At 43.2% G+C, this 25,510-nt stretch overlaps 1 protein-coding gene across 1 annotated transcript in view; it reads left to right on the top strand.

Annotated features, from left to right (window-relative positions):
* Positions 1–25,510, top strand: part of cnksr2a (connector enhancer of kinase suppressor of Ras 2a) — a 709,037-nt gene that overhangs the window by 189,696 nt on the left and 493,831 nt on the right. Inside the window, exon 2 of the mRNA XM_038802429.1 lies at positions 19,100–19,263. Within this exon, the coding sequence (XP_038658357.1) occupies positions 19,100–19,263 (164 nt within the window). The remainder of the gene's footprint in view (positions 1–19,099; positions 19,264–25,510) is intronic.

The raw sequence follows: 25,510 nt of genomic DNA, 5'->3' as shown, positions 1-25,510 counted from the left end.
CACCCAAAGACTATGTTATGATCCCAGTTGATATGATTGGACCAAAGATCCCAGAATGGAACCCTGGCTCAAAACACTGTAACTTTTACTTTTTTTTAATAAAACACGGAGAAACCAAGTCACAGGACCACAAATTAATTGTAACAAGAAAAAACATTTACTTCTCTACTCCCTCCTTGATTTAACAGTTACAGGTTTTAAGATTAAGACCAATTACAAAGTACACATTATTCTACAATGATTCATTAACGCAGAGAATGCAATTTAACGCCCAAAAAACAGAGTCCTGTTTTAATCCCTCCAGATGATTGTCACGTGAAACCTTCCATCTCCACTCCCAAAGAACACCCTTTAAAATCTTGGTTCACAATAATGCTTTCCATTAGCGGTTTGCATTTTGAAATCCAATCCAGGGTTTCCAATTGACTTTTAAGCAAATCAGAATATCCAGTGCAGGATTTTACACCAACCCCTGTAGGATTTATTTGTCTTGACTGCTGTACAAACTGCTCAAAATTGCTTTAACTCTCAATTCCCAGACTACATTGAAATGACATCAAACATTTCATTTATCTCTGAAGTCTGTTGAAACACTTTAAATGCAGTAACTGCAATTGTCTCTTCAACTCTTTAATTACTCTTCCTTGAATTCTTCTGAACAATACCTTGGTTTTGGTTCCGTTAGCTTCAGGAGTTTTCAGCATTCTTTCTGTTCCAACTACTGGTTATCTGGATTGTATCTTATTCCTTGGGAAACTTGTATCTTTGCAACTTCCTTGTCCTGTCCAACGTCTCTTGGCAGAGTTGAGAGATGTTCACTCCCCAGTGTCCAGCCTCCACTTTCAATATGTCCAGCTAAAACTAAAATTTAAAAAGCCTTTCTTTTCCCTTAAAAGGGCCTCAAGTTGCTAAGTAACACCCACAGGGGCTGGTTTAGCACAGTGAGCTAAACAGCTGACTTGTAATGCAGAACAAGACCAGCAGTGCAGGTTCAATTCCCGCACTGGCCTCCCAAACAGGCGCCAGAATGTGGCAACTAGGGGCTTTTTACAGTAAATTCATTGAAGCCTACTTGTGGCAATAAGTGATTATTATTATTACATGCTTAGACCTTTTAATTATCACATTGTAACCTTCTTTAAGCACATGAGAATGACAGTTGGAATTAAAGCCAACTCCCCCACACACACCTTTGTCCAGCATGAATCTAACTACAGTTTTACCCTTCCAGACACAAATATTAAATTAAATCCACTTAAAACTACTTTATTCTACTGCCTTCCTCTATTCTGCCTGGTGGTCACCCAGACACGTTTCTACCGGTTCAGTCTTCACCTGTGGTGTGACCACTTTACTGAACATGCTATCCACGACTTTTTCAGCATTGTAGTTGCTCCACAGTTAATGCACCCTGAGATCCAGCTCCAAAATGCAGTTATCAGTAGCTGCAGTTGGACACACTTCCTGCGCACATAGTCACCAAGGACAGCTGAAACTTCCACGATTTGCAGATTAAGAAACAAAATTGGGATAAATAAAAAGGGGATTTGATAAGCCCAGCTATCTGAAGGGGGGTTTTGAGGTGCAAATTTGCATACCAGTGTGAAAAGTAAGTATTTATGTTACAATGGGCGATAAAAGAAGTAAATTCAAAGTGGAAAGATAAGGGAATTGGCATTTATATGCTAAAATCTGGATCCACAGGGTTGGTAACATCAAAGGGAAAGAATGATATATCCACAGCACAATAACTGGAGAAAGGGACACAGTGGAGGCAGCGACCATCACTGCCACACCTGTAGGCAGCCGGTTAAAACCAAAACTCAAACCGAGAAGATTACGCCTTCCCTGAAAATGAAGACAATTTGCCGAAACATGGACAAATATCCTGTGCGTAGTAATTAACTGCTGGATTTAGCTCATCGGGTTATATAATACTGGATGTTGTTTGGGAACATGGGTGTCTCAGAGTTCAGGATACATAGGTATTTGAGAACAAAGGGGTAAATTCATGTGACACCGTGTTGTGTATAACCATCAGTGTAATTCACTGTACTGTTGTACTGTAGTGTATTAGAATCCTTTTTGTCGTGTGTTTTATTTTAAGTTTAAAAAATATTGTTAATGAATTTATTATAAAGTAACTGGACTATTCCTCTCTGGTTTGCACATTTCTTCTCACATTACACCGAATTGAACATATAAAGCACTAAGAACCGGTGTTCCAAGTTGCCCTTCTGGGTTTTACGATACCCATGTAATATCAGCAGTTAAAAATAATTGTATTTGGACTTGGTGTCACGGTGCATTAGCGCTTGAACAGCAAGTTGCAATTTTGTACCTTCAATTTCCTGACAAATTCAGTTTAAATTTCAGCTCTTCATTGATGGAGAGGTAGTGAACGGGGAGATGATGCTTTCCCAGAAGGTCAAACCAAAATCACTTCCAGCTTTTCTTGCATGCATCTGAAGTGACACTTTGCAAAATCCTAAGAGGTGGTGAAGTGTGTTATGGGCCAGGGTTTAGACAACCCCAAAATGTATCATGGAGTTCACCTGACCCACAACTTTTACTGCATTGTGGTATGGGGAGCACATGACCCACTCTACAGGTGCGGTAGAGCAAAAATGGAAAAGTATTTTATTAAAGCAAAGCAATGTTTATTCTATGAACTCAAGTTAACCTTTTTAAAACATACAGTGAACATCTTAGGAAACATTAATTCAAATACAACCCCCAAATAATACAACACTAAGTAATCCTTTAAGCTTTCCTTTTAACATCCATAAGACTTAAAACACCTTTTACCAGAAGCACATCAGGTTCAAGTCACTACTGTTATTCGTTTTAAATCACCAGGATCAATTTACAGTCTTTAAATTACAGAGAGAGACTCTAATAAACCCTCTAGCTGTGACTGCAGCTATCCAGCTGTGAAAACGAAACTAAAACATTCCCTGCAGCAAACAGCCTAAAATGAAAGTAAAAAGCTGACACAGCCCGGCTCCACCCACTTTCTGACATCACTGCAGTAGTAAACACCCATTTCTTAAAGATACTCTCACTACAGATATTTATATACACAACCATTTCTTAAAGGTACTCTCACATGACACCTCCCCCAAGAAAAAAAATAAACCATCAACTTCAAGATGGTTTCATTTTTCACCTTTTCATGATCAACACACGCAAACAGGTGCAATAATATAGTCCATTTGTTTTTCTACTTCTTCCAACTGGAATCCTTCTCAATTGACAGTCTCTTTGAACAAGAATGGCTCGGCACAATCCGTCCATTTCTCTACACCTTGGCATTTCTCTTTAAAATCAGTTACTTTAGTTCCATCTGATCAGAGAGTCCCTTGTAATTCTCCAACACATGAGCATTGGTGATCACAGCTTTCAGGCAGTCAAATGCCTGTAGAAAGTCCGCTGCCCACTGAAATTTTTGACATGTCTTCAGCAAGTCAATCAGTGGAGCAACCATGCTACAAAAAAGCTTGAACAAATGTTTGATCAAATCCACTCATGCCAAGAAATTGCATTATTCCCCTTTGTCTTGAGGGTATCGGAAACTCCTCAAGAAAAGTGACTTGGGCTTTTCCTAATTCACTTTTGGCTAGGTTTACCACCAAACCCGCCTCCTGAAGTCAATCGAATAACTCATCAGATATTTTATATGTTCTTTCCATGCCTGGCTGAAAATTACCAGATCGTCGATGTATGCCGCACAATTGGGTAATCCTGAAACGACTTTGTTAGTTAATCGTTCAAATGTGGCTGGGGCGTTTTTCATGCTAAATGGCGTAACTTTGAATTGGTATATACCATCTGGAATCACAACAGATGAAATCTCCTTCGTTCTTTCGGATAAAGGTACCTGCCAGTAACGTTTAAGTAAATCCAGTTTGGAAATAAAAGCTGATTGTCCCACTTTCTCAATGCAATCCTCCAAACGTGGGATAGGATAAGAGTCCGTTCTTGTAATGGCATTAACCTTTCTATTGTCCACACACAACCATTGGGTACAGTGTGGTTTAGGCACCATCCCTCTGGGTGAGCTTCATTGGCTGCAACCCACTTCAATTATGCCATTTTTAAGCATATTCTCAATCTCTTTGTTAACCTGTGCCAGTTTTAAAGGGTTAGGTCTGTATAGATGTTGTTCCCCACATCTACATCATGTATAGCCATTTTAGTATTACCCAATTTATCTCTACAAACTTGCCCATGTGACATCAATAACTCTTTCAGGTCAGTCCGTTTTTCCTCTGGAAGGTAACTCAACAATTTATCCCAATTTTTAAGAACATCCTCGTTTTCCAATTTAATTTGAGGTGTGTCAAATTCACAGTCATCTGGATTTGGTTTGTTACTTTGAGTTAAAATCATTAAAACCTCTTCCTTTTTCTCTCCTTCCCTTTCAAAAGTACCTTTTAAGCATAATCACATGACACACCTGGTGAGTCTTCCTTCTATCTGGTGTTTTTACCACATAATCCACCTCACTTAATTTCCTTTCAATCTGATAAGGTCCACAAAACTTTGCTTTTAAAGGTTCACCTAATATTGGTAACAATATTAAAACTTTATCTCCACAGGCAAAACTACGAACTTTAGATTTCTTGACCACTACCCATTACATCACATTTTGTGCAACTTTCAAATGTTGTCTCGCCAATTCACCTGCTCTATTTAATCATTCCCTAAAATTTGACATGTAATCCAATAATATAATTTCTGATTTCTCACTCGCCTATTTTTCCTTAATCAGTTGAAGTGGTTCTCTTATCTCATGACCAAAAATTAGTTCAAAAGGACTAAATTTGGTTGACTCATTAGGTGCATCCCTAATTGCAAACAGTACGAATAGAATTCCTTTATCCAAATCCTTTGGATAACCTTGACAATAATGTCTGATGCCACCTTTCTAACGCTCCTTGCGATTCTGGATGGTACGCAGTTGATTTAAATTGTTTTATTCCTAAGCTATCCATAACTTCTTTGAATAACGTTGAGGTAAAATTTGATCCTTGATCCGATTGTATTTCTGTGGGTAATACATATCTAGTAAAGAATTTAAGTAACTCGTCCACAATCTTTTTAGCTGTAATATTACGTACTGGAATAGCCTCTGGAAACCTAGTAGACACATTCATTATCGTCAAAAGATATTGATTCCCACTTTTCGTTTTCGGAAGTGGTCCTACGTAATCAATTAGGACCTGTGTAAAAGGTTCCTCAAATGCTGGAATGGGTATTAAGGGTGCTGGTTTTATCACTGCTTGAGGTTTCCCTATCAATTGACATGTGTGACATGATTGACAAAATTTAACCACATCTTTATGTAGTCCAGGCCAATAAAAATGTTTTTGTATTTTAGCTTGAGTTTTCCTTATTCCCAAATGACCTCCCACTGGTACTTCATGTGCAACTCGCAACACCTCCTTCCTATACCCTACTGGCAATACTACTTGATGAACCTCTGCCCACTTTTCATCCGCCTGCATATGTAAAGGTCTCTGTTTTCTCATCAAAACATCACTTTTACTGTAATAACACTCTGGTATACACTTGGATCCTCTTCCGTGTATGTTTTCTAATACATCTATTTTATTTCTATATCTTTCTGTTGTAACTCCGCCAATTTTCCTGAACTAAAAATATCCACCTCATCCTCCACCTATTCTTGTTCTTTTTCAACCATCTGTTCAAAAATCGTTTCTGATAATTGTACTTCAACTTCATCTTCACTCTTTGATTTCTCCTCTTGTCTTAACCTGTGACTTTGTGATCTTGTTACTACACAATCCGGAGAAATCCCAGGATATTCGTCCTTCAACACTTCAGTTGTCTGATTTTCCACTGGCATATCAACCACAGTAGGCATCACTCCCACCTGTGATCCAGCTATATCATTACCCAAGATGAACTGCATTCCTGGACAAGATAGTTTCTCTATTATTTCAACTACCAATTCACCACTCTGCACTGGACTTTCCAACCTTACCTTATATAATGGAACATTTCTCCTCTCACTCTGAATTCCCTTTTTCTGGCAACATTCTTCCCAAACTACATAACTCCTCATCTCTTACTATTAAAGATTGACTAGCTCCCGTATCTCTTAAAATTGTGACTTCTTTACCTGCTCCTCCTGATATACATGAGTAAACTTTACCCACACAAGTAAATTCTTTAAAGAGATCTGGCACCTTCTCATCAATCACCTCTTGATCAGGCTGTACAATCTTTTGCACCTCCTTCGCTTCACTTGGGCTTTCCTCTACCACTTTAACAGACCCCACTGTCTTATCCTGTTTTACCACATCAGCCTTCCCAGTGCTTTTCTTCAACTACCAACACTGTGACTTTACATGACCTAGTTTATTACAGTGAAAACATTTGAAATTTTTCATTTATTTTCCACCCTCCTGGATTTCTTTTTTAATCTGAGGTACACTCCCCTTATCTCTGATCACTCCCATTTACTTTTACCACTTGAGTATTCCTCATGTCCCCAGTTTCTATCCCTCACAGGCTGAAACTGATGTCGGAAACCAAACTTTGATTTATGGACTAATTCATAATCATCTGCCATTTCTGCTGCTAATCTTGCTGTTTTAACCCTCTGCTCTTCCACATGAGTTCTCACTACATAAGGAATTGAATTTTTAAACTCCTCCAAAAGTATAATTTCTCTGAGAGCTTCATACGTTTGGTCTATTTTCAAAGCCCTTACCCACCTATCAAAATTACTCTGTTTGAGCCTTTCAAACTCCATGTATGTTTGACCAAATTCTTTCCTTAAATTTCTAAACCTTTGTCTGTAGGTTTCAGGCACTAGTTCATATGCACCTAAGATGGATTTTTTCACCTCCTCATGCGTCCCAGATACCTCCTCCAGTATGCGATGCAAACACTTCACTAGCCCAATCTATCAGCTTTGTTTTAACCAATAATACCCACATGTCCTGTGGCCATTTCATTTGTTTTGCTACCTTCTCAAATGAAATGAAAAAGGCTTCTAACTCCTTCTCGCCAAACCTTGGCAATGCGTGGACATATTTAAATAGATTCCCACCAAGCCTTCGACTTTGACACTCTTTCACACTATCCTCATCACTATTATCCAACTGTCCGTTTCCCTTTACGTCTGCCAATTTTAACTGACTGTCATGTTTCAAGGCCATTTTCTGAAGTTCAAACTCTCTCTATTTATCTTTTTCCCTGATCTGTATCTCCCTTTCTCTTTTGTTTTATTCTGCTAGGGCTACTCTTTCTTTTCTCCTCTCCTTTCTTCTCTCTCCTTTTCTTTTTTCCCTCTCTCTCTTTCTTTTTCCTCTCTATTTATGTCTCTCTCTTTCTTTTTCCTCTCTATCTCTTTCGTATTCAAGCTGCTCTAATTCTTTCTCATGTTCCATTTGTTTCATTCGTTACTGAATTTTTGCCATTTCCAATGAATCAAACTGTATTTCGGGCCATTTTAAATGCTTAGCCATGGCCATAATTACCTAATCTTTTCGCATTTTGTCAGGTAATGTTAATTGCAATGTTTTTGCCAAATCAACCAGTGTGCTTTTAGTTTTTGTCCGTAAGGTACTGCGTGCGACCATCTCCACCCCCAAAAACTTCAGAGCCTCTGAAAGAGCCATTGTCCACAACACACTCCCTACCTAAACTAAAAAACCACACCTGAAAAGCAACCACAATATGCTCACCCCTCACTGTGTTTAAGTTCACTAAGCCAATCCAATAATTAAACTTTTATCCCCCTCGAGCCCCCAATTTGTTGTGGGCCAGGATTTAGAGAACCCCAAAGTGTATCATTGAGTTCACCTGACCCACAACTTTTACTAGATTGTGGTATGGGGAGCACACGGCCCACTCTACAGGTGTGGTACAGTAGAAATGGTGAAGTATTTTTTTAAAGCAAACAATGCTTATTCTATGAACTCAAGTTAACCTTTTTAAAACATATCGTGAACATCTTCGCAACCATTAATTCAAATACAAACCCCAAAGAATACAACACTAAGTAATCCTGTAAGCTTGCCTTTTAAGATCCATAAGACTTAAAACACCTTTCACCAGAAGCACATCAGGTTCAAGTCACGACTGTTATTAGTTTAAAATCACCAGGATAGATTTACAGTCTTAAGATTACAGAGAGAGACTCTAATACACCTTCTGGCTGTGACTGCAGCTATCCAGCTGTGAAAACGAAACTGAAACACACCTTGCAGCAAACAGCCTAAAACAAAAGTAAAAAGCTGACAGACAGCCCAGCTCCACCCACTCTCTGACATCACTGCAGTAGTAAACACCCATTTCTTAAAGGTACTCTCACTGCAGATATTTATATACACACCCATTTATAAATCCAGTTCTTAAAGGTGCTCTCACATGACGAGTGGCAAAAATGATCATTAAGTAAATGACGATGAAAATGGGACTTGGATTCTGGAGGAAAAAAGTCTTGTGGAATATGAGAAATTTACCTTACTAATGAGCAATATTTTTATATTTGGATTGGTTGCTGATTGAACTGCCACATTGTGCAATTAATGTTGAATTAGTTGAAGCATTTGCAACAGTGATCAATGCTGTTGGTGGTTTCACAAGTTTTTTGAAATTAATAAATGTTGAAAATGTTTTGACTAATCCTGTCATTGGTGTCATCACTGTCTGGTTCTAGTTACAGAACCTTAATGAGATACATTCTACTAAAAAGCACTTGTATAAATCTGGATGGGCAACAGGTTTTTTTCCTCAAATGATGGATGTGTCCAGTTCAGGGCCCCACACCTCAGCAAAGCTATGAACGCCTTTGAGAGGTTGCAGAGGAGATTTATGAGAATGGATCCAGGGATGAGAGACTTCAGTTGTGTGAATAGGTTAGAGGAGCTGGGATTGTTCTCCTTGGAGGAGATAAAGTTAAGATGAGATTTAATAGAGGTACTCAAAATCCTGTGATGTCTGGACAGAGGTGGAGAGTGAGAAACTGTTCCCTTTCAAGGACCAAAGGTTACCTATTTAAAGTAAATGGCCCAAAAAAATTGACCTGAGAAAAACCTTTTTGAACCAGCAAATGATTAGGATCTGGACATCGCTGCCTGAGAGTGCAGTGGAGGAAGATTCAACTGCAGCTATTAAAAGGGAAATGAGATAATTAGCTGAATAGAAAATAATTGCATGGCTACGGGGAAAAGGTGGGGAGTGGAACCAGCTGAATTGCTCTTGCAAAGAGCTGGATTGGACATGACAGACTGAATGGTCTTGTTCAAGCTGTTACTATTTTTATGATTCTAAGGACATATTGTTGACTGGCTCTTGTCTGAAAGGAATTGAATTAAAGTATCTTCTGGATAATCAGTGCCAGAGACCATCTTATAAGTTCATAAGATACGGGAGCAGAATTAAGCCTATTGACCCATCAAGTCTTCTCCAACAGTCGATCCTGGCTGATCTCATCCTGGCCTTAAATCCACCATCCTGCTCGTTTTCCATTAACATTCAACCCATGACCAATTAAACATCTGTCTAACTCCTCCTTCAATTTACTCACTGTTCCAGCATCCACTGCACTCTGAGGTAGCGAATTCCACAGATTCGCAACCCTTTGGGAGAAGAAGTTTCTCCTCATCTCTGTTTAAAATTTGCTACCTCTTATCCTAAGACCTCTCGTTTTAGAATGCCCACAAGAGGAAGCATCTGCTCCACCTAATGTAGGCCTAAACTGTTCAATCTCTCTTAATACGACAAACCCCTCATCTCTAGAATCAACAAAGTGAACCTCCTCTGAACTGCCTCCAATGCCATTGCATCTTTCCTCAAATAAGGGGATAAATGAATAAATAAATTTAAACCACTTTATATAGAGATGATTCGGAAATCCTAGCCGAATAAAATTCAACTGCAAGATGGTGTTGATGGCTGAAATGTCACTGTGGTAAATTAAGAAATGCATGGACATTTAATGAGGTAAAGTCAAAAATGTTTCGACTTCACATCAGAAATGCAATGCAAGCGTAACATTACAGTCTAAGAAATCTATTTGTAGACTCAGCCTGTTCCCATATTAACCATTTATCCCGCTTTGAATTTGTTACATATAGTACATCTTCCACATCGTCCAACATCCTTCCTCTGCAAACCCTGCATGAACAGTCGGGCTTTTAAAAATATATTGGTTCATGTCGAAAATATCTTGGTTTGGTGATAGAGCTAGAAATAACTACAACAGAAACATTAGGCGAGATTCTTCATTTCAGAAGCTAAGTGTTGATGCCAGGACTGAATCAGTTGACTTCCACAACAACTAAATTGGCACCGACCCCAGAGCAATTCAATGACCCATTAATGGGCTAGCACCAGCACCACATGGAACTCGATCGATTCCATTGAAAAATGGTGTCCGATTCGCTGGTGTTGGGATTGCCAATTGAGAGGCAGACGAGCTGAAGCTGCATATTACCACGCCACTCCCCACACACACACAGCCCAGCCAACAAGATGGCAGCATGGAGATCGACACCCTGGTTTGCGGACGCAGAGCTCGAGACCCTGCTGGATGCCATGGAGGAGAGGCGGATGCCATGGAGGAGAGGCACCCTGCTCCCCAGGGAGGGAAGGAGGCTGACACCCGCAGCCATACACCTGGCCTGGGCTCAGGTGGCAGAGGGCGTGAGTGCCATGGGCCCCACAGCCAGAAATGGACACCAGTGCAGGAAGAAGCTGCAAACCTCCCCAGGGCGAGTAACCAGCACCAAGCCACTGGCACCAACCCCCGACCCACACAGCCATAAGCAACCACCACCCCCCCAACCCAGAGGGCGACCACACCATACCCGCTGGCAGTGTGCGCGCAACCCACCCTGCACCACATGTTAGCACCTATACCGCCCACCATGGCAGGATGCCCTGTTCACAAATGCCAACAGCTGCCACCCCCGGTGCTGCAGACGTTTGACTGCCTGTGCACTTACTGTCTCTCCCCCAACCCCCCCCCCCCTCCACCCCTCCCAACAGAAGGTGGCACATAACCACAGAGAGAGGAGACCAGAGAGGAACAGCCAGACCTGCGACCCCTCACCGTCACAGAGCAGCAGGCACTGGACATGGCCAATGGGCTCAGAGAGAGGACAGTCGCTGAGGCGGAGGTCTACATCGGGCAAGCAAGTGAGTCCCTGCTGAGTCGCGTTGTCCCTTTGGCATGCGTGGCATGATCCCCTCACCTCCCCCTCACTTACCCTCACCACCCACCTCCCCCACACCACCCCCACCCTGTGATCCAATCATATGTCATAGCTTGTGTCTTGCAGGATCACCGATGAGGCGGGACCATTATGGTTCCCCTGCCCGCCCGAACCCAACCCCAAGTGGATTCCAGCAAGGAGTTGGCAACGGATAGCAAGGAAAGCCCCCTAACGCCAGCCCACGAAGCCCTAGAGCATCAATCCCAGCACGACACTGACTTTCCGTCACAGCTGTCCCCAATACCCTCCACCATCCCAGAGGCACTCACCTCGTTTGGGCATGTTAGTGAAGAGGCCCCTGGGGCACTATGTGGCGTGCATCACACATGTGTAGCAGTACATCAAGTGGAGGTAGGAATCCCCGAGTGGGCGGATGGTCAGATGGCAGCCTGACTCCAGGGAGTGCTGCCGTCCAGACAGGTTTTGATTTCCCATCGATACTGGAGTTGGAGACGTATAGTCGAGTACTACAGGATGGTTTGTCAGCAAGCATTCAGTTCCTGCAGGTGCAGCTGGGGGGAGTCCAACCGCTTGCAGGGTAGGAGGCGGTGCTGACCATACATGCCTCCCATGTTTAAACCTCACAGATGGTGTTCGCGGTGGAGGCTTTGGGGACAAAGGTCTCAGCCATGGGTCAAGATGTCCAAGGCCTGGCGCACTCTGTGTGGGTGGTGGCCAAGGCACAGGACAGTACTGCCCTGTCACAGGCAGCTATGTACATTGCCGCAGCACTCCAGAGCTTGGCCCAGTTACAACGGGTTATGGCTGTGGGCTTCGACGGCCTGGGTGCTGGCTGACCTGAGCCAATCCCAGAAGGGGATGCCCCAGTCCCTGTGCCCCATGGCTACAAGCATGGAGACCCTGATTGAGATGAGCAGGCCTCCAGGACTGGCAGCAGGAGGTGGTGGGGGAGATCCAGGGTTTAGCTCCGATTGCAACCCTGTCTCAAGGAGTAGCCTGGGGGCCACCAGGCACCCCGAGGGAGGAGAAGGTGAATGGGGCCTGTGCCCGCAGGGGAGGTGCTAGAACACCACAGCACCTCGGCCACCCCCACCCCCCTCTGCCTTTTCCCTGGCACGTTCAGTGGGTAGCAGGCAGAACAGGGTGGCACCATGCTACCTGGACACCCGAGCGACTGCCAGGCACATCCAGGCCCAGTCCCTCCAAACGACGACCACCAAAGTACCTAGGTCATAGGGTGGGATCACAGCAGGCCACCTCCACTCCTGATGTACCGTCTGGTGATCCACCTAGATGTAGTGTTAGGGCCCATAAGGCTATAAAGGTAGACACCAGTTAAGTTGGTACAGATGCAGGACACTGGATAGCAATAGGGGCTAGGGCACAACCCGTTATAGAGATGTTATGATTTTCAGCAACAGTGGAAGAAAATGAATGATCAATATTGATTTAACGGAGAAGAAAAAAAAGAAATGGAAGCGGTTAAGCGCATGAATTATTGAGTGTTGGGTGGAAGTAATGCCAAATTAATATTAAATCTCCAAAGTGTACTGCTCACACTGCTGAGTATAAGGAACACAAAATAAGATAAAACCGCTCAGCTGAGCAATCCTGTTGCATTAAATCCACATGTGATTATTCCATGATGGATATTATTCCTACATCGTATTAGGGGACAGTAATATCTTTTCCCGACTACCTGTGAGGGAAAAAAATCCAGTTGATTTTTCATTTTCAGTATAAGCTACAATCCTGCTTCTCAAATATAGTGGGCTAGATTCTCCGTTTTGGGACTATGTCACCATACCGTCGTGAAAACTGTGGTCTTTTACTCCAGGAAAACTGGCGTCAAAAGGCCACAGATTCACCGTCTTGCAGGGGGCTAGCAGGCAGCTGTCATAGAGCTTGCAGCTATAGCTACCAATACGGCCCCCTGCACTTCCGGGTTAGAGGCTGCGCATGGCGATGGCCTCCTGCTGCCGCGCCATGCTCCATGGCGGACTCGGTCCGCGGACCTGGACCGCCAAAATAGTGCCGCGCATTGGCCGCTCGCCCACCCCGGTGAGCCCGCACACATAGCCCCTAGTCCCGAATGAAGCCCCCCTTGCCCTCTGATCGGTCCTCCCCTGACTGTAGCGGCCCCAGACTGAGTCCGCAGCCGCCACGCGAGGTTCACGAACGGCAGGATCATATTAGAACCACGGCGTCGGGAATTTGGCTGGTCTGGGACAGATTATAGTGGGGCAGGCCTCGGGCAATGGCCTCAGGTGGTGGATACTCGCCGTGGCGTACTCCCCGAGTACGGCACCTTTCGGAATAGCGGAACCGGTGCCAGTCCTGTTTTCGTGCTGGAAAACGTTTTCTATGCCCCATCGCCAAATGCGATTTCGGCATCGGGGCGCGGACAATCTAGCCCATAGTTCCAGCTAACCTTTCAAAGTGGCAATTGAGGTTGAATCTTCTCTTCCCTGGAAGTTTGTTCCTCAAATGGATGATAAGAAAAGGAGGAAAACGCACTCTTTCAAATCTGTGATTGAGGCTTGTGAATGTGTTCTTATGTTCTGTTTGTTGCCCAAGCAGAATGGTTTAGTTACTTCCACCTCATCTATACTTATAATATTTTTGAAAGATCTGAATCATATGTTCCAGTTTTTCCTTTGGTGAAAATTTATTTAGTCACTTGAACCATCAGCCTGTGGAGGCCTGCACTTGCCCTGATCACTCAGCTGTGAATTATTTTGAATGTGCTTGTGTTCACTCTCTGATCCAGTGACCAAGACTGCATGTTCTTTTCGAATTGGCCTTGCCATCAATCTGCATTATGTCTGTGTGAGCAATGCCAGTATCCTGAATTGTCATATCAGCATGTGACCAGGTACCTTCAGAGTGTGCTAAATGATCACTCCAAAACCTTTTCTTTGTGCCTCTGACAAAAGAGGTCAGACACTTTCAAGTTGTCCCTGATTATCATTCTCTGCTCTCTTATGTTTTACCAATGGTTATATTATCACTAAAATCCATCTGCTTTACTTCAGCCAATCTATGTAATTAATTCAGACCTCTTGGAAGGTAGTCAACCTCTCTTCTACTTGTTAACTTCTCACAAAGTTCTGTGTCCTCAGCAAATTGAGCAGTGCAAACTTTGAGTGTTTTGAAGTATAAAACCCTTTTAATTCAAATAGTAAAAGTAAAATCGGCATAGACCCAGATGACCATCGGCTGCTTTCCCCTTTGAGGGGGGAGAGCTGACTGGTGGTGATTTAACCTGAGGATAACTGTACTTCAGATGAGGGGCAAGATTGCGAAGGCAGGCCTTCATGTACAACCTCAGCCGGTACGAGAATTGAACCCACGCTGCTGGCCTTGCTAAGCATCACAAACCAGCTGTATAGCCAACTAAGCTAAACCGGCCCCCAAATTCAAATGATTGATTCTGAATTCTCAATTTCTAACCATGTGGTCCTCAGTTGGGAGTTCCAATCTGTGCTGAAAGTAAAATACCCCCCCCCCCCCCCCCCCAGTGGATTTGGAAACCCACCCCACAAGCACTAGGGCAACCATCCACCATGAAAAGGAGGATGCTCCCACATGCATAAGGCCCCACCCCCTCTCCCAACAGAACTCCCCAAGGACCTGCCCCTGGGCAGTGCCACATGTTCTGGGCGGGAACCTCATTACCTCACTCATGAGGCGTGGAGAAAATCATAGAACGAGAACTCACCACTGAGATTCCCGTTTCAGCAGTCTCGTGACATTTTCCGCCAGCATCACCATTTTGCCCGTGGCGAAGGCTGGCCGGAAATCCCAGCCAATGTCTTTCATTGTCTATTTCTGCACTGACATTTCATTGAATTGTGTCACAGGAGAAATATACCAGAGAACCAATGGTGATACTGTGCATAGGAAAACTGTTGCCCCCCCAGGATAGGGTTCACCAAATCAAGAGATGTCCCGACTCAGCGAACCCGACCTTTAAAAATGCCTGCCCGCTGGTCGGATTTCCAGTCAGTGGGTGTGGGCTGAAAAAGGAGTTGGGATGGGCAACATCAGAATGATTGCGCAGGCTGCCGGGTGACGTTGGGATGTGTGGGAAGGGCAGTGGGGTGTGGATGGGGGTGGTCGGGGAAGTGCTTGGGCACAAGGCCTGCTTCTGAGCTCCAGCACAATGGTTAAATAAATAATACATAAGAAAACAAAAACAGCCCTCAGCTCTCACACACTCCCTCTACCCCATCCATGCTAATCTATACCAACCTATGTCAAAATGCCCCCACCCACCCTCCCATGGGCCAATTACCACCTGTGCCAAATTAGTGTGTCTCCCCATTCCCATTCCCCACACGCTCCATGCCAACTTAGTGCCAACTCACATTCTCGTATATCACTCTGTTCCCTTATCCCTGCCATGCCAACTCACTTAATACCCTTGGACAGCTCTAGGCAGCTTTGACACTTGCTGGGCAACTTTAACACCTCTTAGATAGCTTTAACAGGTTTCAGAGCTGGACAGCTGTTTAACAATTCCTTTACAGCTGGACAGCTCTTGCACAGCTAGGTAGCTCCAACGAGTTTGTGTGTAATCAGGTTCACTTTTAACAATCCCAAAGGCGCCCTAAGAACTCAGGATTACCATTTAAAATTATCACGGATTAAAAATATGGATCGCTCATTTAAGACGGAGGTGAGGAGAATTTTTTTTTCCTGAGGGTTATGATCCTTTCCTCAAAAGGCAGCGGAAGCAGAAGCTTTGACTATTTTAAAGGCAAAGACTTTTAATTAGCAAGGTTATTGGGGGTCAGCAGGAATGTGGGGTTGAGGTTACAATCAGCTCAGCCATGATCTTCTTGAAGGGTGGAGCAGGCTCAAGATGCTGAATAGCCCACTTCTGCTGTTAGTTCTTGTTTGTATGTTAATTGTCCCTAGGGTGCCTTACCTGTCCTAAATATGTTCTTGGTTACCTACATATAAAAGTGTACCTTACCCTCCAAAAGGGGCAATCCTGGCTATCCAAAAGAATCCACCGAGTCAGACCTCCTCTTACTTGTTCTAATCTGTGCACACCGGATTCCACACTCCTGGTGCGAGATTCTCCCATCGGGAGACTACGTCCCGACGCCGGAGTGAAAACCGGAGTGTTTCACTCCGGCGTCGGAGGCCACTCCTCCCCCCTATTCTCCCACCACCGGGGGGCTAGGAGCGGCGCTGAGTCAATTACGGGTGGCGGGCCTTGGTGCCGCATAAAAGAGGCGCCGCGTAAATTACGCGGCCGGCGCCATGTAAATGCCGTCCTCCCCACAGGCGCCCCGCAAGAAATCTGGGATTGATCCTGCAGGGCGGCAGAGGAAAGGAGTTCCTCCTTCAGAGAGGCCGGCCCTCCAATCGGTGGGCACGGATCGCGGGCCAGACGCCTTTTGAGTGCCCCCCGGTGCTGGATCCCCCCTCCCCCCCCCCCCCCCCCCCCCCCGCCCCCCCACAGGCCGCCCCCCCCCAGCATTCCCCTGCTGTTCCCTGGTATGGATGGCGCCGACGGGAACCCATCGTATTGGGCAGGCCGCTCGGCCTATCCGGGCCCTGATCTTCCAAAATCCCACTTCACTGGAGGTAGCTGGAGGTTTAAATGGCCAACTGCCTCTGTGCACCCGTGAATCCTGACCTGAGTAAAGTCCTGCCCGGGAATGTGGCGAGTGCTGGGTCAGGGACGGGACTTAGAAATTTCAGCCATTTAACGGAGAGTCTCTCCATCCTTGTGAAAACCTGGGCATCTGAGTTTCCAACTTTTATCCTTAATTCTGACTCATTCTTTATTAGGAAATAGTCTGAATTAGTCCCTTACATTGGCTGAAGGCAACAGCCACTTGTTGTCATTCTGCTCTGTAACTAGAGTTACCTAGGTTAAAGACAAAAATCCTGGGCTGCAGAAGTTACTATCCATTGTGAACAAATGACGCATCATATTTATCTACATATCACAGCTAAACAAGCAATGCTCCATCCTCCTATCGATCATATAAACTGTTGTAAACAATTCACATAAACACGTTAACCTATTCCCATGGATACTAATACAATTAAGAACAAATGTTGAAAACTGGAATTCAAAGAACGTTCCTTGAGTATGTTCAATTCTTTATATTAATTGATCTAACTTCATGTTGGCAACAAAAACCTGTATCAGAAGAAATATTGTGTTGTTAGGGGCCACAGTTTTCTGTTAAATTTGAACCTGGTAACTGATCTCCACATATGAGTAATGGTGTGGGAAAATATTATACAGTACAGAACAGTCATTTACAAAAATTAAAATGTATATACCAGTAAAATGCTAGGAATTAACAGTTTCTCAATGTCATTAGATATAATGTTGAAGAGAGGATTATTCTCTGTGGGAGCTCATTGTTGGTTATGGATGGACAGCTGATTTAATCTCAAAGAATGCACTGAAAACTGTTGATGCTGATCATGGAGTTGGTTAGTTGTAGGCTTTTCACACAGATGTCTTGGGAGAGTACGGCAGCAGCATGTCTGTGTACCACTCTGCGTCATATGCACACGATAAATCAAGAATGGTGGCTGCTGTCTTTGGGCCTTTCTGAAAAGTGGCCTCAGTCTGCGAGGTCAGAGACTGAACCAGCTTGGCGCAGTTGTGACTTCTGTGAAAACCTGCCTGGTGAGGGTGGATGGGGGAGGTGGGCATCGCTGCTTCAAGGGTGGGATTTGATCTGTTTAGCAGGAGATGTTCCAGGACCTTGTATGTTAGAGAGCTGGTGCATGGGGTGGTTGTTGCGTGCATCATCAAAGTGTTTCCCTGGCTTGGCCATAGCCACTAACTAGGATTGGTGCCAGATCTTTGAAATGGTACCTGTGCTGTGAATGTCAGTAAGTAGCTTTCCCAGCAACATCCTTTGAGAATTCTGGGTTAATCCCATAAATCCCTGATTCTTTGCCTGACTAGGTTGCCATCAGGGCACTGTCCACTTCCTTTAGTCTTTAAGGGCTTGAGATGTCTGTCAAAATGTCACGAAAACAATTCTTTCACATAGACTTTTTTCACAGAGTCCAAAGATATGCAGGTTAAGTGAATTGGCCATGCTAAATTGCCCCTTTATTTCCAAATGTTGGGTGGAGTTATGGGGATGGGGCAGGGGTGGGCCGAGGGAGAGTGCTCTTTCAGAGGGTCGGTGCAGGCCCAATGGGTTGAATGGCCTCCTGCATTTGTTGGGATTCTATGATTCCATGATTAATGCAAAGTATTAATACATGCATGAAAGTGAGATTATGAAGCTGTAATAAGAACTGAAAATTCTGGGAATATTCAGATGAGCAGTTTTCGGACAACGGCTGACCTGCCTGCTCTTTGAATAGTGCCACCTGAGAGGGCAGATTGCCCTACAATTTAATGTCTGAACCAAATGAAGTCACCTCTGACAGGGCAGCATTCCCTCAAGTCAGCACTGAAGTATTAACCTCGGTCTTGAGTTCACAGAACTTCTGAGCAAGAGACCAGAGTGCTACTATTGAATCACAGCTGGCACCCAATGTTTAGTGTTGAAAGAATTAGCATATAGTTGAGCTATGGTTTTAAATGTGTATTTTATAACTTACACAGCATCAGCTGTATTGCAACTGAATTTATGAACTCCAGAGCAGTTATAAAATTGTAGCTCCACGGATTAAAATCTATTAGCTGTGGAGTACAGAAGTGGCACATGGAAATTAAAACTATATAAGCATTTGCAGGTTTTATTTGCTGTCACACACAACTCCGTATTGATTCCAAATAACTAATCTGCAAGAGAAGTGTAGCTCAGTTGGGTCATGCCATGTATTTAATTTACAGTTGACAGAAGGTTTAATTTTTTTTTTCCATTCATAACCATTAGGCCTTGATGACTGCCTCCAGCAATACATTAAGAACTTTGAGAGGGAAAAAGTCAGTGGAGATCAACTTCTGCGCATTACTCACCAGGAACTAGAAGAGCTTGGGGTCACTCGTATCGGCCATCAGGAGCTTATTCTGGAGGCAGTGGACCTGTTGTGTGCTTTGGTAAGTACAACTTCTTTGCATTTTCTGCTCCTTCGTCAGTCTCTTTTACAAAGCGTGGCCAGGATTTTGCAGCCTTGTCCGCTCAGCAGGGCATTACAGTCCCACCAAAATAAAAGACAATTTAAATTGCCTGCCCAACCTAGGAGGGACCATAAGGAGACCATGCCCTGGCAGGGCCATGAAATCTTGGCCTGCATTTCAAACTGATAAGTCTTTGGAAATCACAGTATTTCATTGAAAAGGAACCATTTGCATGGCTATGTGGAATGAAGGGGTAATGGGCCTTTGAGAGCCTAAATGAACTGAGGGCCTGTGCTGTAAGATTTGGTGATTATCTTGCAACTTGAGGCGACAGATTGTTATATTGCTTGTTTGTAATATGCCGTCACTCTTTGCATTACTTCCAGAATGGTCAGATGGTTAGATTTCAATGAAACTACCAATCTTCAATTCAAAGCAAAATAGATTTAATGAATAATGAATTAAATATTGATGATGAAATGAGTCTGTTCATTCTTACAGAACTATCACTGATGATAAATCAGAATAAGTATTAACTATATTTAACTACAAGCATTAACTATGCTATAACTCTCTCTCTCTAACTGCTATCTAGTCACACCTGGTTCGAAGAGGACCAAGATCCTTTGAGATCCTGTATTTATATATGAATCTAGGGCTGCCATCTAGTGGTTGTCTTACACTATGATGTTGTTGTTAACTCTTTATATACCAGCATACATACATATTATCTCACAGATGGTACAGGGAAGCATAAGAAAGCTTAGAAATTGAAGTCAGGAGCCATTTTTTTCTTTCCTCCAACCCTCCGCTGCTTTTGTTTTTATACTGTGTTGATGGATTGCTACGTGATGAAGTGTAAGTTTACAATGTTCGGTTTTCAAGCACAGTAGGTTTTGGGAATTGAAAGATTTCTTTCCGGATTTCACAATCATTTATCTTCTGTATCACAAATGCATTTTTTTAAGGTGCAGTGAGGAGCATAATTCTGTATCAACCAAGGTTGGTCTGTTGACAATCTGTACTTGCAATTGCCAGTAGAAAATAGGTAAGTATTGTCCAAAATAGGTGTTAGCATGTTTTGTTCAGCATCCCAGTAAGTAATGTGATGTTCTGGCCCCGGGGCCCGCCCGCGGCGCCTGCTCCCACCGGCACCAGAGGTGGTTTAAACCACATCGGCGGGAGAGGCCTGACAGCGGCGGGACTTCGGCCCATCACGGGCCGGAGAATCGCCGTGGGGGGCCGGTCAACCGGCGCGGCTCGATTCCTACCCCCGTCGATTCCCGGGTGGCGGAGAATTCCGGCCAAGGCGGGAGCGGGATTTATGCTAGCCCCAGGCGATTCTCGAACCCTGCGGGGGGTCGGAGAATTCCGCCCATGAAATTTATCGCAGAGAAGTGTGAAATGATACATTTTGGTAGGAAGGAAGAGGAGAGATAATCTAAAGTAAAGAGGACAGTTCTAAAGGTGTCCAGGCACAGAGGGACCAGGGGCAGGGGGAATATATGTGTGAATCATTGAAGGTGGCAGGTTGCGAAAGCAGTTAATAAAGTATATGGGTCCTGGCAAGTGGCCAGTTAGTGACGTTACTGGAATCTTACCTATGGTCAATTGGCCCCTGCTGAAGCCAAAACCTGGGAAGTTCTAGCAGGCAACCTCCTGGATGCAGACCAGAATCTACGCCTGCAGCCCTCGAGTTGTGGGTACCTGAGAACCACAGTTGTGGCTGCTGGACATTCTTTGGAGGAATTCCTCTTCCACAATGATGGGCTGGTAGATGTGGTCATAATTATTTGAACCAATTATTGAAGCATTTTTGATGCTTCCATCTTGAGTTTCCCTCAAGTTTTTCTTTCTACACAGGCAGTGTCCGGCTCTCCTTGTGACTAGCCTGCCTGCCATCTTTAATTGAATGCAGCAACCTGAAACAGTCCATAAGTTAGTCAACTGTGAGAAGATTATGCAGGCGGGCAGACTTAAACAAACAGGGTTAGGGGCAGAAATGGTTCATGCCTGCAATTAAAAACAATATCAATGACGATTTATTTTTATGTAGCACCTTTATTGTAATAAAACATCCCAAGGCACTTCACAGGATCATTATAAAATAAAGTATGACACTGAGCCACGTAATGAGATATCAAATTGAAAACTTGGCCAAAGAATGTGGGGTAGAGTGTCTTTTCGGAGGAAAAAGACGTGGAGAAGTGTAGGGAGGATATTTCAGAGCTTGCAGCCTAAGAAATTGAATGCACAGCCACCAATGATGGAGCGATTGTAACTGGGAATTCTCAAGAGGTCAGAATTGTACAAGCACAGATAACTCAAAGGATACATAACTCAGAGGATAATAGGACTGGAGAAGGTGACAGAGTTGGGGTGCAGAAAGCAAGGAGGGATTCACAAAAAGGATAAGAATTTTAAATCAAGGCGTTGCTTGACAGAGCCAATGAAGGTTCACGAGCAGAGGGGTCATGGCAATGAGATTTGGTGTAAGTTGGGACATGGGCAACAGAGTTTTAAACAATATCAGGTTCATGGAGACCAGCCAGAAATATGTTTCAAAAGTCGGGTCTCAGGGTAACACAATAGTATCACAGTTGGAACTGAGTGTGGTGAACTCAGCCTAATGCATCATTCAAGCTTGCAATCCTCCCATTGATTATGTATACACCTCCCGTTGCCTCAGAAAGGCAGACAGCAATGTCATAGACCTCTGCCACTCAGGCTTTGCCCTCTTCCAGACCCTTCCATCAGGCAGAAGATACAGAAGTCTGAAGACCCGCACATCTAGACAGAGGAGCAGCTTCTTCCCCACAGTTACTAGAGTCTTCAATGACTCTCCTTTAGACAGATCTGTTCCTGTAAGGACACTATTCACTACACACTATGCTGCTCTTGTTTGGCCTTGTTTCGCACTGTAACTAATCACTATTTGTTGATGTACCATTGTCAATGTACTCTGTCGATTATTCTTTTGTCTATTATGTACATACTGTGTACGTTCCCTTGGCCGTAGAAAAATACATTTCACTGTACATTTCGGTACATGTGACAATAAATGTCAATCAATCAACAACCCCCACACATACAAAAACCTTTGTCCAGCATGAATCTAACAATAGGTTTTACCCTTCCAGGCACAGAAACAATAAATTAAACACATGTAAACCATACCTTATTTCTCATGTTTACCAATACAAATATAAATCCATTAAAATTCCCTTTATTTTCCTAACAGTAGAAATAGGTGATTTTCGTGATAGTAAAAATATGAGGTTGGAAGCTGATCTCCGGATTAAATGTGGCACCAAGGTTGTGAATAGACTGGCTTGATCTTGGACTGTTCTTGGGAGAATGATGGAGCTGATAGTTAGGGAACAGAGTTTAGAATGGGGACCGGAGACAATGGTTTCAGTCTCCCCAATATTTAATTGGAGTGCTTTCCGGATGCAGTCTATTCCACCCATAGAGTTCAAAAACAAGGAAGTTGGTGAATATTGATAAACCGATTCACCCTCAACTGAAGTAATGTGCCCAATTATGTGCAGCACACTTTAGTTAGGGTGCAGGAAAGATTTATGAGAATGGATCCAGAGAATGGGATGGAGGACTTCAGTTAAAGGAAAGATGCAGAAGCTGAGTTCTGCTTAGAGAGGTTGCGAAGGGATTTGATAGAGGCATTCAACATTATGAGGGGTATAGACAGAATAGATAGAGAGAATTTGTTCCTGTTGGTGGGAGGGTTGAGAACCGGAAGATATTGATTTAAGATTATTGGCGGAAGAAGCAATAACACCGTGACGAAAAGCGTTTCACACAGCGAATGTTTAGGATCTGTAATGCACTGTGTCAAAGTGTGGTGGAGGTTGATTCAGTTACTCTTTCTAAAGGGAATTGGGATACACTTGAAGGGAAAGATTTGCAGGTCTTTAGGGTAAGGGTGGGGTAGTTGGATCCGCAGTGTTTCGTTTGTAGAGGAAAGGATGTGCAATTGGCCTCCTTTTGTGGTGTAACCATTCTATGAACACCAATCAATAGTGAAGTAGCTAAATAATCTTAATACTGAGGTTCCTCCAGGTTCTTTCTCTGAGGAATGTAATATAGAAATGACAGGAAACATTAACTGTACAGCAATTAAATTTAGGGGGCTGATTGACAGCAAGCCCCCATTGTTAAAGTAATCCGCCTATCACATCCTCACTATTCCCCATTAGATGGGAGGAAAAATTGACAAAGGTCATCCAGGATTTTCCAGGACGGAGTTAAGACACAGATTAGCCATGATTTTCTTTCCCATCTGCAAAATTAATAAAAATGTTCTCACATTCTAACATAATTGATAAGTTATAAAGTAAGGTACAGGCGAGGTATTCCATGTGTAACGATATAATAAAGGAAGACATGTTGGCATATCAATGAGTTTACTTTGTCCGTTTAATCTCCTGAGTGAAAATTTTGTATAACTGCTTTACTTTCATTGAAGAAGTAAGGGAAAGTGCCTGAATACTTATACTTTTGTACATTTCATCTGTTTAACTCTGGCCTGACTGCTCGCCAATTACTTTGTGAGAGAATTTACACTGCATCAACTTCTATCACTCAGACCTATCCTGCATTGGCACCAGTTTTCTGTGTGTGGGGAAGACAGTGTTTTTCTTCATCTCTAGTCCTGCTTGTGGCTTGTAACCTTTGAAACCGTTCTGTGCTTCTATCAAAATTAATTATATCCTCTGTGCATCATCATGCTTTGACAACTTGGGTCATACCCCTCAATATTTTCTCTTGTCAAAACAACCTCATCTAATGTTCACAGTCATCTGAACTTGGTGCTTGCAGCCTTTTTAGGGCACAGTTATTTTAAATTACTTTATGATTTGGGTCATGCTTCTATGGCTAGCTATGAAAAAACATGGTAATAGATAGTCCACTAACATATACAGGAGATCTTTTTTATTTGACTAACGTGTTAAAAATGTTAGAAATAGGTGCTTCTGGTTGTTGGCCCTGCTTTCGCGTGTGCATTCTGCGTATCATATCGCCTCTGTTCCCATTAGCAGGGAGGAAAAATTGGAAGATGACATCCAGGATTTTTCAGCATGGAGTTAAGACACAGATTTGCCATGATCTCATTTCCCATCCTGCTCCTTGCAACCTCTAGAAAAACACCTCCTTACTTTTAGAGGTTAATCGACAAATTGCGGTCTGCCTTTGCCAAACAGGTTATGTGTGTAGCATTCATGATTAAATTCACATGATATCCAGGAGAAATATACATGCATGGAGGGTTGAGGTATTGTACCATTCAAGCCGAAAAATCTGCAATACCTTATTACTGTTACATTTGGGCTATTTTGTGTTTTTTTTTAAATGGTAGAAATAAAAATCAAGCTGTTCTGTAATGGGCAGGAACCCCCCTTGCCTACTGTATTAATTAGTGAAGGTGAAATTACACATCTCTTATCAAACTTAAACCTTATTGAGTTACTGTAGCCTGGGTCCAACAATTAATCTTGATGATTAGGCACAGGAGAGTATTTAAAAGCTCAGTTCTGTCAATCCAGAACATTCAAAATTTCATTGTGATATGCCATTAGTGGAGAAAAAAATAGCTGACCAGATATATTTACAACTAAAAAGATTAATATAAAGCTAAAAATGATAGGAAATTTGTGTGTTCTGAAAGATATTAGTTTGCCTTTATTAGTTATTCTGTGAATATTGACCAATCAAACCATAAAAATTGTTTTAAATTTGATTAATTTATTTTGGAATACAACAGTTTCTTTGAACAAAAAAGACCAGGCTTCCTTCTGTACTTTGATAAACAGAATGGAATCCTAATTTTCCTTCTTCAGATAGCGGTGATTCAGAAGTGCTCAGCGATTGATGTGTTTCAGTTTAAATCATGCATGTTAATGACAGCTTAATCTCTAGTAGAGGTGTTGGACATTTATCAAGGTGAGGTCCTCTGACATCAAAGCATTTCCTCTGAAGAGGACAAGCAAACAAACAAATTTGTTTTTATACTTTGGTAAACTGGTATTGTCTTAATGCTTGCTTTCCTACAGCTGCGCTATCCTCAAACGTGAAAGTAACTTCAGCTTCACAATCGGCAGAGTTTTTAATTTTGCCGATATGAGCAACCAACCTGCTTTCAGCATAACAGGGACACCCCAACTTCCTGTGTTCACAGTTGTAGTGCCTCAGCACCCCCCCCCCCCCC

The sequence above is a fragment of the Scyliorhinus canicula genome, chromosome 7, assembly GCF_902713615.1.
Source record: "Scyliorhinus canicula chromosome 7, sScyCan1.1, whole genome shotgun sequence".
Lineage (NCBI taxonomy): Eukaryota > Metazoa > Chordata > Chondrichthyes > Carcharhiniformes > Scyliorhinidae > Scyliorhinus > Scyliorhinus canicula.
The sequence above is the reverse complement of the archived record's forward strand: the minus strand, read 5'-3'. Positions and strand labels throughout refer to the sequence as shown.